Genomic DNA, 14,747 nt, shown 5'->3' with positions numbered 1-14,747 from the left:
GATGGAGAGATACATAGAGAAATGGTTATAATTGTTCAGGCAAGTAATACAGTAATTCAGGACCTATCATCAGAATGTAGAAAGAGAGGAGACAGATGTGATAAATTTGCAGAGGCAGGATTGGCAGGATTTGATAGCTAATAAGTTATGAGAGGTAAGGGAGAGAAGTATTTAAGATAATATCCAAGTTTCCAATATAGGAATCCATGAGTATAGTGGTGTCAATGACAGAAACATTGTTAGGGAGAGAAAATATTAAATTTGAGGTGCTTATCAGACATCCAGGCAGAGGGTTTCTAGAAGAAAATGAAGATAAAGGTCTGCAGCTTAGAAGAGATGTCAGGGTGTGAGATATAGAAGAGATTCTTGAGATCATAAGAGGAATAAAGAAAGAGTTGAAAAAAAAAAAGGTGTGGGGCAAAATTTTTGGAAACAGACACTTTAAGATTCAGAAAGAAGATAATGAATTAGGGAAAGCTGGGAAGAAAGAAATGCAGAAGTGTGATTTTATATGATGCTGAGGAAAGAGAAAATCCAGAACAGAGATTTGGTCAACATTTTCAAAGGATGCAGAGAGATCAAGAAGAACAAGGATTGATGAAGGAAAAATCCATTGGATTTGGAAAGTAGATGTTCTCTGGTGCCCTTGGAGAGAGCAGGTGAGATCCCCTCCCCTTCTCTCTGCAATCTGTTGAGAGAGCAAACTAAATTATTGAGGGTTTCTAATTTTAACTGGGGGCATTGAAAATTTCTAAGCAAATAAAGACCACTCATTTACCTTGACCTCCACTGTCCCCCTTGGAGGCTGTAACTTTGCCCAGGAGACTATGTAGGAAATCATTTTCAGCTGTTACCCTGGAGGAGGAAAGAAAGAGAGAATGCTGGACATACTCATATTCATAGGGATGCAGGCTAGTAAAGCTGAGGAACTCTGTAATGTCTCACTCACTCCATCAGATAGTTCTTAGGAAATTTTAATAACCTTGGACTATGATAGCAAGGTAAATGTAACTATTCAGACCCAGCTCAGGGACACAATTTTGGGTCCCAATAAGAAATCAGTTGTTTTTTTCCTCCATTGCAAAGGAATATGTGCCTAAGATGCATGATCACAGATGTCATTGACTTAAAGTCATTTTCTAAGGAAAGATTGATGAGTAGGAGCTCCCACAGTCTTAAAGATTTGTGGCTTCCAAAGCTTCCAGAATCTCTTATTCCAGATTAAGTCCTAATATGAAGCATGGATCATAGATCATAGATTTCAAACTCCTCATATTTTACAAAAGAGGAAATAGACTCAGAGTGGTTAAGTGATTTGTCCAACATCATAGAGGCAGTGAGAGGATTATTTTAGGGTCACTCTACACGAACAAAAGTCACTGACTACCTCTGTTTGAGTACCTTTATTTAAGATTACTCGATGATGGAAGCAACAGGGTATAATGACAAAAGCAGTAATGCCAGAGTTAGAGGACTTGGGTTCAAATTCCACTTCTAACAGTATCTCTAAAACCTTGGAAAAGTGATTTCTTTCATGGGCTTCAGTTTCTTCTATTGTAAAATGAAGGTATTGCATGCTAAATTGATCCTAATATTCTACTCTCTACTCCTCAAGCAGAAAAAAGATAATTTGGTTTCCTTGTCAAATTTATGCCCACACAACACCAGACTCATACTCTGTTTCCAATATTTAGGTCTGCTAAAGAATCATCCTAAGAAGCAAAAAATTTGAGAGTTTGAAGAGAACTTAGACATTCTCCTAAATCTAGCTTAATATTTCCTTTTGACATCAGAAGAAACTGAATGGTTTCTTCAGAGGTTACATGGTTTGTTCAAAGCCATTCAAGTAGTCTGTGGCAGAACCAAGACTAGAATATCAATCTTGTGACTCTAAGACCAAAGCACTATCCCATGATACCTCATTGATATAGATGGTCTGTGTCAAACTCATAAACATGTTGCTATATGTAATTGGGTGAAGTAAACTAAATGGAAATGTGATTTATGTAAAGAGAAAAAAAATAATAAACTTATAATTTCTTACGGGTGAAAGGGGATGAAATGCTGCTTCTCTTCATCACTTTCTGCTTTCCCCTTGATGATGTCTGTTATATCCATAACTAGAAAAGGCAAGGGGGGAAAAAAACATCATTTAAGGCTGTACCAAGACAGGACGTAACAGGAAGGCCTTAAGGACAAACTGTCAAGACCAGTGAAAAAGAAGGAAATTTTGAAGAGTGAGGAAATTTATCAATATCAAGACAAAGTCAGCAAACATAACTGGTGAGGTAAGTCAGAATCAGAGCATATGCAAAGAAAGCGTCAGAACAACTAGTAAGTCAAAATTCACCTAAACAGACAGATAATTATAAGAGTAATTTCCAAACACATGTCCCAAGAGCCAGTATGACATTTTGAATGTTAGAGGCTAAAGAATACTTTATTCTTGGTGGTTTTCCAAACCAAAAGCAAAAAGCAGAGGAAAATAAACAGAACAGATAGGAGTCATTAGTAATAAAGAAGACCCAGGTTACTAAGGCAAAGCTTTATCCCACCCAGAGAGTTTATATATATATATATATATATATATAATGTTTAGGAATTAGTTGATGCCTTATTATGTTATAATATTGCTTGTGGTTTTGCAGATAGAAACAAGGAGAAGCACTTGTATAAAGAGTAGATACAAGAGCCACACAGAATAGAAGGTGGGGTTTATTTTTTGTGTGGAGGGAAATTATGGGGGGGGTGAGAGAAAAAAAATTTTTGAATATGCTGCTGCTAACTTTTTAGGAGGGCAAGGAACTGATTACCAAAAATGGAGCAATCTGACTTCAGAAGCTGATTATACAGAAGTAAATAAGTTAAGAAAGGGAACATAAAATGTTGGAGTAGCAAGGCATCTTAATAGATAACTGGGTCATCCAGCTCCCTCATTTTTTTCAAATGAGGAAACAATTGTTTAAGGGAATTCTGAACTATCCCAAGGTTACCCAGGGAACTGATGGCAGAGCCAAAGATGGAGTGTTCTTTCCATAATCCAATCTTTTTAATCAAAGTCATATCACTAGAGAATCAGATAGTTTTACAGATAGTTATCTCAAAGAAGCCTGGGAAATTATGTGATGTCCATCCTGTTATTTGTAAGTATCTCCTTTCCCAGATATTCCAACAAGACAGACTAATCTTAATATCCATTTTCATCAGAACTTTAGCTATATGAGATTCATTCTTTGATCTCTTATCTTAGACATTATTTTTAATGATTTGTTCTTCACCATTACATACTGCCAGAATTATCTCTCCTCCCCTTAGGCCCTAGAGAAAAGCAAATAACTATTCAGACTTCTGTATACCCTCATTCCTCAATTTCTAGACATCTGCATCCAATTATTCATCACAAAATGGGATAGGTCACCAGTTACTATGATTTAGTCATCAGAAATCTAGGTGCTAAAGCATTCCTAGATGAAACAGAGGAAATAATATTTTAAATTCAGCCACATAAAGAAGGACAAAAACAATAGTTTACTAACAGAAGCATGTGAATTAAACCTTCTAGAAAGATGCACACAATACCTGCCACCCCAAATGGTCTCCTTAATCCCTGCGTGCATTTCTTTAAATTAGTATCTTTGAGATCCATCCTCCCAACTCTGACAGTCTGACAAATCAAATAAATTTTATCCCTGTTGAGGTCTTTGTTGCCAAGATCCTGTAAGGCAGAAAATGAACAGTTAGTTATAAACAATCATTTATATGTCTCATTATTTCAACAAAAGCTAACAGGTTGCACTTCATTTATCTAATAGGAAATCCCAAAGAAATAAACAACCAAAAAAAGAAGTGATGATAATTGCCTGTTCAAAAATAGCTTGTTTATGGGCTTTGCCCCATTAGTACTACATAAAACAATGGGTACAGTATATCACCCCCATTTTATAGGTTAAAAACCTGAGGCTGAGAGGAAGAGGACACTCAGAGCCTTGATATTCAATATCAATTCTTTCACCTCACACAGGAAGTGGAAGAAACTATAGGGATCCCTAATACACAAATGGGCTGAGAAATCATAACTGATTCTTTGTGAGTCACCTATCAGTTTCACTTTTATTCAGCACGCCTACAGAGATAATAGTAAGGAAGGGAAAAAGGAAAAAAAATTAGAAAATCTCTAAGAGAGCACTCTTCTAGGCTAACCAACTTTCTCATGAGTCTAAAATTTCCATAATTCTCAGATACCTACCCCATTTTTGAGAAACCCGTAATTCAAAGATAATTCAGTAATGACATCTACAATAGACTATAAGATCCATATGGAAGTTGCCAACTCATAATTATCATTTCCGTCTCTCTCCCTGCTTTGTACATACCTAGTACTAAAATGGGTACTCCATAGTGCTGCAGCTTTCAAACATTTTTTGATTGTGCAGCTATCAATTTAAAAAAAATTATGCATATACCCCAACAAAATATATAAAAGTATTACTGTGCTAATAATTATTTATTTTAAACTAATATGAAAAATACAAAATTGTTAAAAGGATAAAATAAAGTTGAAACATTTGCTCCTGCAGGCAACAGGAGCCTCTTCAAGTTTATTGAGTAGGCAAAGAGCATTGTCAGATCTGAGCTTTAGAAAATTTATTTCAGCAGCAATGTGGAGCATGGAAAGGGGGAGAGACTCATTAGAAGGTTATTGCAATAGTTTAGAAATGAGGTAATCAGAGTTAGAGCTAGTATAGTAGCTATATAAATGGAGAGGAAACAAAAATGAGCAATATGGTGGTAAAAATAACAAGATTTGGCAACTGATCAGAAAGTTGGGATATCAATGAGTGAGGAATCAATGATGATAATAAGATTGCAAGCCTTAGTGTCTACAAGAGTGGGAAGTTTTGTTTTGTTTTTAGTGGTACCTATGAAGTTGGTAGTGTGTTGCCCAGGTATAAATTAGGTCATAACTGCTGTGAGGGATTGCTTACAAGCAATGGAAATTAGGAGTTTGCATAGCAGAGGAGAGGAACACAATGGGGAATAAGGATAGGTATAGTTGGGTTAAGACAATGTATCTCTTGGAAGAAAAAAAAAAAAGTAAGAAACATTTCTTGGTATTGGGCAATGAATCCAGCAGGAGATCTCTGCCCCATTTTGCAAACCACCAGGGTGACAGATAAAGTATTAGTCCTAGATTCATGAAGATATGGATTCAAATACCACATTTGATACTTATTAACAGCATGGCCAGAAACAAATCTCTTAGCGTGGGTTTCCTCATCTATAAAATGGAGATACTGTTAGGAAAGCCTTGAAAATATGTGGGAAATTTTTTAAGCTATAAAGTGTTATATAATTATCAACTATTATTTTCGGTAGAATGTACACTTCTAGCAAGCAAGGACTATTTTTTGATGTTATTTTTGCATCCCCAGAACCTAGCAAATTGCCTTGCACATAGTAGATATTTAATAAGTCCTTGTTGATACTAGTATGTTTTGTCTGGATTTCTCTTTTGATATCATCATATCATTGATGAGGTTTAGATTTGGGGTACCCAAATGAAGTTAGGGTTTCTGGTGGTCAGGGAGTTAAATGAGGACTAGTGGCAGGTTTGGGGTTCAGGGAATCAAATGGAGCTCCCCTGCAACCCCTCAGAATTTGGCACAAGGGTAGGGAGTTAAATGAGGTCTAGTGGCGGCACAAGCAGTTCTCTGTAAAGGAATTTACAGACCTGAAAACCAAGATTGATAAGAGGTTTATGATGGGGATTGGAAGTAAGGTTAAAGTCTGGTTAAAGTCTAGTTAAGGAAATAGGTGAGGATAAAGAGAGGAGGGCACTGGAAACAGTATTCCAGTAGGCAGAGACCCTTGGCATGCCAAGCATAGGGCTGCCATGTTTGGCACCTCTGCAAAGAGAGAGTTTTAGTTTGGCTCTTTTATAATAGGGGACTTTGGCTACAAGCTGAAGGGGGCTCGTGGGTAGAGTCCCATATTGGCTCCTCACTGGGTTTCAGCCAGGGTTAAAATTTGAATTGAATTGAATGGGTTTTGGGACTGAGCTGACCCCACCCAGATAATAAAGATGAAACTGTTTGTGCTTGGGGTAGAGTCCCCTCACTGAGGCAGAATCGAAGGAGGTTTTCTCCTTTAAGGATTTTCAGTTTTGGGATTCCCTCTTCATCATCATATCCTACTTTATTTCATAGTTATCTGTGCATATGTTGTATCTTTCAGTGGAATATAACTTCCAAAAGTATAACATGAAAAGTTATATAAAAGTATAAATTGCATTTTTTTTTAAAATTTGTAGCCTCAATACTGAGCCCAGCAAATTGAAAATCTATTGTTTGTTTTCATAAGGATGTATTATTTCATGTGTATAGGAAACTTTCTATGAGGAAATACCCTCCACAATGCAGATTTGGAATTATTCAGCAATTTAGAATGTCAGAGAATTTTCTGAGGGCACTGAGAAGTTAAGTGATTTGTTCCCAAGGTCACACAATCACTATATTTGAGGGAAAATTTGAACTCAGGTCTGCCTGACTTTGTAACTGATACCCCATCCTTGTCTCTAATCAAGTAACACTATTATTGCCACAGGAAAGGAGCTGACAATTGACTATCCTATTGTGCTACTCACTGTCTTCATGACTTCCCTGATCATAGCTGCCTCTCCATGATAACACTCCTTATATGGATTATCTGCCCTAATCCTTTAAAATCTAAGTTCTTTGAGGGCAGGAAAAGGCTTTACTTTATATTTGTACTCCCAGTTTCTTGCATAATGCTGGACATATAGTAAGGATTTAACAAATGCTTTTCAAATTCATTTTGTTAGATTCTGTGTTGCCTCTCCCCCTTGTACACAGTGACTGCTGCTTACTGAGACCTGTTGAAGACCTTAGCTTAAAAAGATCAATGTCTCCTCCCTTATCATCTGCAGTTATCCTGGTCTGTATCTGGCCTCTGAACCTTGATGGCTCTGAAGGGGAAAGTGAGGCAAGTGACTTTTGCCCCCTCCCTCACTTAAATCTAATTCACATGCATATCAAGCCATCACCTCCCTGATATCATGATCCTCTTGAAGAACAAAGGACAAATAACAACAATGAAAAATGGCAAATAGGAAAAAAAAAATTTAAAGGAATAGCAAATTGTACATTATACATTTGCAGATTCATCTTTTTTTTTAAATTATGCTATGGAAATGCTTGTCTTTTTCAATAAATTAAAAATTAATTTTTTTTAAATTCTAGTTATATTTAATTAATAATAGAACTGACATGAATTGAACTGAATTGAATTAAAATGAATGTTAGAATCAGAAAATAATCCCAGAAATGACAATTTTAGCCCTCATTTTAGAAAAAGTATCTTTACATGTGACACTTTACGTTACGGGTCTACTTGTGCCACGTACTGAAGAGAATCAAGAAATTCAGAGAAAAGGGATGAAAATAAGCAGCTACTTCCAACCCATTTATAATAGTGAGTGTATATCATGGATATTCTGGTAATATACAGCAGGAGTCCATGGAATGGTAAAGCTTTACTACCCTGGAGCTTATATTTTTACAACTAGTTACCTACAACATTTGCTGCTTCCCTAAGACCTTTTTACATCAAACAGGGACAAAGGTGGTCTCCAGAGACTAAGCCAACTCCAGCACTACAAGTCCATCCTAAAGGTCATTAAGCCGACCTACAAAACATTCCTTCCCCAATGTGCCCTTTAGGTAGTTGGGTCATGTGCTTCACAGACTGAATAAAAATAATGAGGCTTTGTGAATAAGAACAGAGTGCAAAGGAAAACCAAAGTAATGTGTAGTTTAAAGCAAATTTCCCTCCAATCTAAATAAACCCCCTGAGCTTTTAAGCCAAATATATCAACTAACTCTGGCAAGCCTTCTGGCAGGCCAGTAAGAACTAACAGAGTTTCAATCCAAGAAATTACTCTTAGAAGATTTCTCTTGAATTGTCACTGCCATACCTCTTTACTGCTGCTGTCCTAGATTACTCTAGCATCATTTTATATGGGCTTCCTGACTAGAGTCTCTTTCCCTCTAATCTATTCAGCCTATCAGTGCCCAATTCATTTGCTTAAAATTTATCTCTCAATATTTTATTTCTCTGAAGACTTTCAATGGTTACTTCATGTCACATAAAATAAAATTCCACTGCTTGACATTCAAGATCTTCCATAATCTGGTCGAATTCTATTAATCCCACTTTATTTATTATTATTCCCAATACATACCTTCTCTTTTCACAATTATCTCTTCAGTGGTCCATACAACTGTGCAAAACTCATTCCCAACTCTCTGACTTTGCAAATGGCATTTTCCCAGCCTAGAATGCTGTTATTTTTACACTTCTATCAATTCTTCAAAGCCTAGTTCAAGTTTCACTAATTTTATGAAACCTCTCTTCTACTCAAAGTACATATGGTTTACAGCCACATAAAATTATACATCACATTATACTATTCAAGTTAAGTCCTCAACTAGATTGTAAATTCTTTGAGAGCAGAAACCATCTCCATATATACAAGGAGTTCCAAAAACCTTCATGTAGTTTTAAATTGTAATATCAGGAGCATATCAAAAAAAAAAAAAAAAAAAATTACTACATATTTACAAAAAAGTTAAAGTTTAATTCTTTGAATGTTTAAAATATCGATGTTTCTATTTAAAATTCACCATAATTGGCTTGTGCTATATACATCATTCTATTGAATTTTGAAACTTAAACATTTTCATCAACTGCAGCTGCTCAGTGACTCAAAGCATTGTTTTTACAATTATATTATAAAGATCATCCAGCAAACAAGATTTTGATGCATGTGACAATTTTGACACATGACTAGAAAAAGTCTAATGGAGATAAAACAAATGATCAGATGACCCAAGTGTTCTACTGATCCAATGATCTGAGAAAACATCATTTAAAAACTCTCAAAGTTAAATGCATAATGATGAGATACTTCACCTTGTTAAAATTGACATCTAAAATTATCCTTCAAAACTATATATATGCAAAATAAATTCAGATAATTATGTTTTCAAGTTATTGTTTTGTACATTTGGGATACCTAAAGTTCTGAAGTTATTAAACCTTAAAACTGCACTATGACTTTTGGGACAGGCTGTACCTCTGCATTTCTCAAACTGCTTAATATTAGCAGGTATAAGATATTAACAAGGACTAACCCTGTGATTTCATTGAGATTCCCAAATGAAGACCTCATTTATTATTGGTAGGACCTCAATATCTATTTGAGAATTTCAGTGAAATCAAAATGCCACTGCTTGACATTAAAAATCCTCATAACTATCCCAATTTTTTTCGTCTTTATTTATTATTACTCCCCAATACACACCTTCTCTCTTTACAATTATCTTTTCAGTGGTCTACACAAGTGTGCCATATTCATGTATGATAGGAAGATCCCTCCCTTTTCATCCTCATCAGGGAGGAACTTGTTCCTTGACCCTCAGGAGAAGGTCCTTAAAAGAAAAGAAAAAAAAAAAAAAAAACAGAGGAAGAATATCTTTTAAGATTAGTGTCTGTCCATTGAAAAACCCATAATTTGAGAATTGAGAATTACTTAGTACAAAAAGATATCTAAAAAGGGCCAATTTTAAGACATATTGGTAAAGTCTCAACATAACTTTCCATAGTTGATAGGGCACTGGTCCTAGGATCAAGAAAATCCTGTTTTCTGTCTTGTAGAGTTACTAGCTAGGTGACACTGTTGCCCTTTATAACATGAGGGAGGTAGACTCAATGGCCTCTATGATCCCTTCCAGCCATAAATCTATGATCGTAAAATCCCAGATCTCTCCTCATCACTGGCAAGAAGTGTTCATACTTAGAACTTAAAAGAAAAAAAAAAAAAATTGCATCCTTAGGATTGCACTCTTTCCCAAACTGAAGGTCCCAATAACTTCATTCAATCTAGTGAAGTGACAAACAAGGTTCTTAAGTTCACTTAGTCTAAAAAACAGACACAATGCAACATGTAAGATCCTGGGGGAACTGGATCATTTTTACATCAATGGGAATTGACACTGATTTACTGATGTCCTCTCCTTCTTGTTTACGTTAAGAAGATAAATCACAAGGTGATTCTCCACAAAATGAATACCTGATTGATTCCCATGTCCTTCTCTCACACACTAAACATCTGTCTCCTGGTTTAATCAGTAGAGCCCACAGGACTTTAATATTTATCAAGAAAATAAATATCCTGCCCACTTCAACTAATAATAGATAAACAGAATCTGGACCCATTCATAAATGCCAAGAAAACTTTGTCTAAGCAATTAGGAACTATGACACTATGCTGTTTCCTATAGTCCATTTTTCAGGAATGCACAAACAAAATAAATCACTACTATTCTAGCCTAATTGCAACATAACAGAAAACATTACGCTTAATAGGACATAGCTGGAGAATTATTGTAAAGCAAAGCAGGTTAATCTAGCATGGCGGTCATTCCTGGCTCAAACCTTTCTCCTTAGTAAAACACACACCACCAGCAGCCTGGCTATTCTTCTCTCTGATGTTCTTGCTCATATTTGTAACACTGCTGTCAATCTCTTCATAATGAGGCAAGCAGATTTTCCTAACCAATGGCTCCTATAGAAGGCATGACTAAGTTTGCAGTATGCCCAACCACATTCCCAGAATACTATATGGAAAAAGCAAAAATATTGGTAAAAAATCATAAGCAATTCCACTCAATTCAATTCAATGAGAAAATATTAAGTGCCCGTTGTGCCAGGTACTGTTTTAAGTGATACAAAGACAAAATAAGAAAATAATTCCTATCCTCAAATAACTTACATTTTACTATCCCTAATGCCTTGCTTCCATTTCTTCTTTTTTTCTTTTAGATTTGTCACCTTCTAAAGTCTATCACTAGAGACAATTATCTGATTAAAATAGTTGTTGGGTCCTGAATTTTCTGTTTTCCTAAAGGAATGGAGGTCTTCATCTCTGTATATTTCGATATCCAACAACAGTATGATGACTATTGGACAAGTATTTCATTTCTACTAATATGTCATACGAATATCATAGCCCAGACATCAGAATTTATCAAATTCCCACACCCCCTTTTCCACTATTGGTACCTTTGCTATAAAACTATCTCTATTCTATCCTGTACTTATCTTTCATGTACATAGTCTTTATATGTTGTCTCTTCCATTATAATATGAGCTCCTTGAATGTTTTTGTCTGTCTATATTCCTAGCCCTTTGTACACAACCTGGCGGATAGCGTGTTTTTTTTTTTTTGTTTTTTTTTTTTTTTGGTCTTGATTATTTCTGCCTTCTTTTTTAAAAGGCAGATTTTCAAAACAATCTCTTTTTAGGAATTCAGACACAAATTTCATGAGTTCACATTCAATCCAATCACCCTATAGCTAAACAATGAAAACTGGTGTTCAGAATGATGACCAAGAGGTATTCTAAGACCATCAGTTATGAAAAATCAGATGTAACCTAATCTACTTCATTTGTCAAGGCAGGAGAGCTAGATTGGTACATGTTAGAACCTTTTTTCAACAAGGATTATAATAAAAAGTAGTGTATAATAAAAAAATAAAAGTATAATAAAAATGACTTTGCCATTAAATTTAATTAACTGAAACAATTCACTGCCCAAGCATTCTAATTCTCTCTCTGCAATTTTTCAAGCTATTATTTTATCTTTCATTGGCCACATGTCCTTTTGGGGTGACTACATGATTATCTATTAGATTATGAGGGAGTGTGGATAGTTGGCACTCCTGTGTGTGTATGTGTGTGTGTGTGTACTGTTTCTTCCATTAGATTATAATAAGAAAGGATTATTATTTATTTTATTTTTAATTTGTAGAATAAAACAAGCATCTCCATAACATAGTATAATTTTAAGACTGTATTAGAAGAAATTACAAAAGTCTATTATAAATTCACTATTACTTTTAAATACATAATAAAATTACCACATAAATTTATTTTTAATTTTTTTTTCTTCCCTTCCTCCTGCTCCCTCCCTGGCCTATGTACTATTGATATTTACCCATAGGGTCCAGTAAAGGATTTTGACTACAGGATGCATTTATGCAGACCAAATAACAAAGTCTTACCTCTTGATTTTGTGTTCAACCACATTTCCAATTTCATTTCCACCATGAGTAAGGAACATAGGCTATCTGAGGCTGCTAAGAAGGAAACACTCACCGTGAAGACGACCTTCAGGTTGTTCAGCATTTCAATTTCCTTTGGGAAGCCTTTGCTTCCCCAACGCACCAAGTAGTTCTCACTGCAAAACAGAAGTAGCTCTGATTTCCCTGATCATGGGATTTAAACCTGCCTTCTGAGAATACTTCTTGGGTTCTTACCACCACTCATTTTGACACTTAATCATGTACCATCTTATACTGTTCTGTATGACACAGATTATTTTTGCCTCTCCAGTAAGGCTTGTCAGCTCTTAAGAGCCAGAGTTCATAGCTTATACACCTTACACAATGCTAGGCACAGAAAATAATTTCTATGTGACTCTATGCAACATAACTTCAGCTCTTCTTTAATCTACTTATGAGTAAAATAATTAGCTATTATGACCTGAATGTAAAGAAACAAATAAAATGACTGCCATGCAACTTTCATCCTTTGCTGATGAGAGGCAGGATGGAACAAAGGATGGAGTATGGGATTTGAAGTCAGAGTATCTGACCCAGACTACCCATATAATCCATATAAGGCACTTAGGCCCTGTGTTACTATGTTTCTTCATCAGTCTTCTCGAACTGAAAGATCCCTCTGCCAGGACAGCACCTTCCTCTCAGTGCTGAGTTTCTCATAGAGCCTCCATTTTGAAACTAATGCCCAGCTCTGCCATGTTCAGCCCTTCGCTCTTCTGGCTCTTCTGGTGCTCTAGATTTTACCGTGGTCCTGCAAAAGCACTTCAACATCTTTACTCTCCCAATATATCTTAAGCTTTTCAGTTACCTTTTACATGTTTTCTTCTTACATGCAAGCACTTGGAGGGCAGGCATTATTTTTTTCTTTTTTTGCTTCTTTTTGTTATTTCTCTCCTTTTGGTCTCCTTGACTAACCTTAAACAAAGCCCATCTTCTGCAAGAAGTCCTTCCCATTACCCATAAATGCTGTGCTTTTTCTCTGGGATTATCTCCCAATTATCCTCCATCTATATTATTTGTAAATATCTGTATGTTATTCTTCCCCATTAGATGTGAGTTCCTTGACAGTAGGAATTTTTTTTTCCTTTTTTTCCCCCACTTTCTTTATATCCATAGCACTTAACACAGTAAATAGCACATAAAAGGCACTTAAAAATGTTTGCTGACTTGACTTGGTAACTAACACTCAGCTTCTACATAATGCTTCTCTATTCCTGATATCTTTTCCCTTACCCTCCAACTACCCTAGAAATGAAAACACCAGCATCTACCAAAATAGATTGGGATGGAAATTATTGCAGAGACTTCAACTTGGTCAACACTTAGAAAATCAATCAAGTCTAAACAAAATGCTCCTGACTTTTTTGGGATTTGGTGTTTTCTTTTTTTTTTTTTTTTTTTTTAAGACAGGTCTGCTGCTAAAGTGACTGAAATCTTCAGCAAACCAAGCAGCCAGATTTGATCCAAAATATCTTTGTTCTACTTGATTCCCCCTTGCCTGTATGCCTGGGATTACACTTTTTCTAGAATCTTTCATTGGATGAAGCAAACCCCTGGGTGCCTGAACCAGTCAGGTCTAAATAGTAAACACTGGCAATTTTCTTCTGGAGAAAATAGTCATAAATAAGAAAAGCAATTTAAAAGCTCAGGTTGGTCTCATCTATTCACAGACAGGAAAACTTAATCGAGTGATCAGAAAGCAGCTGCAGCTACAGGGTAGCAGCTAAAACAAGCTTCTGCAAAACACTCCATCCCCATGGGGGATATGTCAGGACCAATTCAATTCTTCCCCTGATGTTTGGTGACCTTCTATGGAAAGGACAGGTGCTCTGAGTAAGTTTTGGCATTCCATATCTCTCAATCATACAATATCACTGGAAAAACCTCTGAATTTTTAAAAAGTAGATTTTCGCCTGGGAAGCGGCTTGAAATTCTTTCAGTTTCTGCACACTTTCTCCATTTTAGTCTGGCCTACTTTTTTTCTCAGATTCAAATCTAGAACCAATTCATTCTCTATCAAGATGCCTGCCCCAAAGGGTCATCTTAGCCATGGTTAGTGTCACAGTGGGTAGAATGCTGAGTCTGTAGTCAAAAAATTTGAATTCAAATCAAGCCTCAAGCACTTACTATCTGTGTTATCCTGAACAAAGGTACTTAACCTCTGTTTGCCTCAATTTCTTCATTTATAAAATAGGGAAAATAATAGAATATACCTCCTAAAGTTATAAGGATCAAATGGGGTAATATTTGAAAATTGCTTAGCACAGTTTAATAAAAGCACATTTCCTTTCTTCTGACTCAATGGCATAAACAGTGGATATTTTTCAATCATTTAGTTTTACCTGTCTGAATTTTTAGACCAATCTCATGAGAAACAATATAATAAGCAAAAGAGCACAGAAAGATATTGCATTCTCTGTATCTTCCAGTCAATTGGGTGATAATTTTTAAAAATATGGATTGCTGAAGAAAATAATTTGCTGAAGGCCATTTATTTCTTTCTCATATTTTATCAAGATCATCTCCAATACATGTATACATATT

At 35.7% G+C, this 14,747-nt stretch overlaps 1 protein-coding gene across 1 annotated transcript in view; it reads right to left on the bottom strand.

Annotated features, from left to right (window-relative positions):
• Positions 1–14,747, bottom strand: part of DOCK2 (dedicator of cytokinesis 2) — a 491,936-nt gene that overhangs the window by 425,664 nt on the left and 51,525 nt on the right. The window contains 4 exon segments of the mRNA XM_074292033.1: positions 779–855; positions 2,045–2,120; positions 3,580–3,715; positions 12,238–12,319. Of these exon segments, the coding sequence (XP_074148134.1) occupies positions 779–855; positions 2,045–2,120; positions 3,580–3,715; positions 12,238–12,319 (371 nt within the window).

This window comes from Sminthopsis crassicaudata, chromosome 2, assembly GCF_048593235.1.
Source record: "Sminthopsis crassicaudata isolate SCR6 chromosome 2, ASM4859323v1, whole genome shotgun sequence".
Taxonomy (NCBI): Eukaryota; Metazoa; Chordata; class Mammalia; order Dasyuromorphia; family Dasyuridae; genus Sminthopsis; species Sminthopsis crassicaudata.
This window is presented reverse-complemented; position numbering and strand designations above follow the sequence as displayed.